General features: G+C 38.1%; 1 protein-coding gene across 1 annotated transcript in view; it reads left to right on the top strand.

Annotated features, from left to right (window-relative positions):
• The first annotated feature begins 6 nt into the window (after positions 1-6).
• Positions 7-1,563, top strand: part of LOC110428759 (Tetratricopeptide repeat (TPR)-like superfamily protein) — a 1,733-nt gene continuing 176 nt past the window's right edge. The window contains exon 1 of the mRNA XM_089785708.1: positions 7-1,560. Within this exon, the coding sequence (XP_089641834.1) occupies positions 61-1,560 (1,500 nt within the window). The 5' untranslated portion in view covers positions 7-60. The remainder of the gene's footprint in view (positions 1,561-1,563) is intronic.

Below are 1,563 nucleotides of genomic sequence, written 5' to 3'. Positions count from 1 at the left end.
GCACTTTGCATCAAGGGTTTAGTCCCTTTAAGTGTGTTTTTGACAAATACATTGGTCAACATGTACTCGAAGTTTGGTCTTATTGATTACGCTCGGTACCTGTTCGATCATTTGTCTGTTAGGAATACTGCTTCTTGGAACACTATCATGTCTGGCCTTGTCCGTGTTGGTTTATATGGAGACGTGATGTTTTTGTTCTGTGAAATGCGGAGTTTTGGTGTTTGTCCTTCCGGGTTTCTGGTTTCAAGCTTGATAACTGCTTGTGATAGGTCGGGTTGTATGTTTATTGAAGGAATTCAAGTTCATGGTTTTGTTGTTAAAATTAGTTTGTTATGTGATGTGTTTGTGGGAACTTGTTTGTTGCATTTTTATGGAGCTTACAAAAGAGTTTTTGATGCGCAAACGCTCTTTGAGGAGATGCCAGAGAGGAATGTAGTTTCTTGGACTTCATTGATGTTTGGATATTTAGATAATGGAGATTTGGAGAACGTTATACATTTATATCAGAAAATGAGGGAAGAAGAGATTAGTTGTAATGAGAACACGTTTGCTACTGTGCTAACTGCTTGTTCGTTGCTTGAAGATGAATCATTGGGTCTTCAAGTTTTTGGTCATGTTGTAAAGTCTGGTTTTGAAAATAAAGTTTCTGTTGCTAACTCTCTCATATCTATGTTTGGTAGTTTAGGGAGTCTAAAAGGGGCCTGCTATGTTTTTAGTCGCATGGATGAACGTGACACAATCTCATGGAACTCAATAATTTCTGCACATGTTCAGAATGAACTTTGTGAAGCGTCACTGAGATTTTTCCATCTGATGCGTCATGTTCATGAGAAAATAAATTCTACTACTCTTGCAACTTTGCTTTCTGTCTGCAGTTCAGTAGATCATATGAAATGGGGCAGAGGAATTCATGGTCTAGTTGTTAGGTTGGGATTGGATTCAAATGTTTGTATATGCAATTCACTTTTAGGTATGTATTCTGAGTCTGGAAGGTTGGATGATGCAGAATTTGTCTTTAAAGAAATGCCAGAGAGGGATATAATTTCTTGGAATTCCATGATTACCGGTAATGTTAGAGATGGAAATAGCCTAGATGCCTTAATATTATTGATCAAAATGCTTCAAATAAAAAAGGCAACTAATTATGTGACTTTTACGAGTGCATTGGCGGCTTGTTCAAATGCTGAGTTTATTGATAAGGGAAAGATTGTGCATGCCCTTGTAATTCTTACAGGTCTGCATGAGAACTTGGTTGTGGGAAATGCATCAGTTACAATGTATGCAAAGTCTGGTATGACGGTTGAAGCAAAAAAGGTGTTCCGAATGATGCCCAAGCGAAATGAAGTAACTTGGAATGCACTCATTGGTGGCCATGCAGAGAATGAAGAAACGGATGAAGCAGTAAAAGCTTTTCAGTTAATGAAAGCAGAAGGTATAAAAACGGACTACATTACAGTGTCAAATATTCTGGGTGCTTGCTTGGCCCCTGATGATTTACTGAAACTCGGGATGCCCATCCATGCACATGTTGTTTCAACAGGATTTGAATCGAATAAATATGTG

The sequence above is a fragment of the Theobroma umbraticum genome, unplaced genomic scaffold (assembly GCF_002168275.2).
Source record: "Theobroma umbraticum cultivar Fairchild unplaced genomic scaffold, ASM216827v3 scaffold_69.0, whole genome shotgun sequence".
NCBI classification, from domain to species: Eukaryota; Viridiplantae; Streptophyta; class Magnoliopsida; order Malvales; family Malvaceae; genus Theobroma; species Theobroma umbraticum.
Note: the sequence above shows the minus strand (reverse complement) of the source record. Positions and strands in the feature narration are given on the sequence as shown.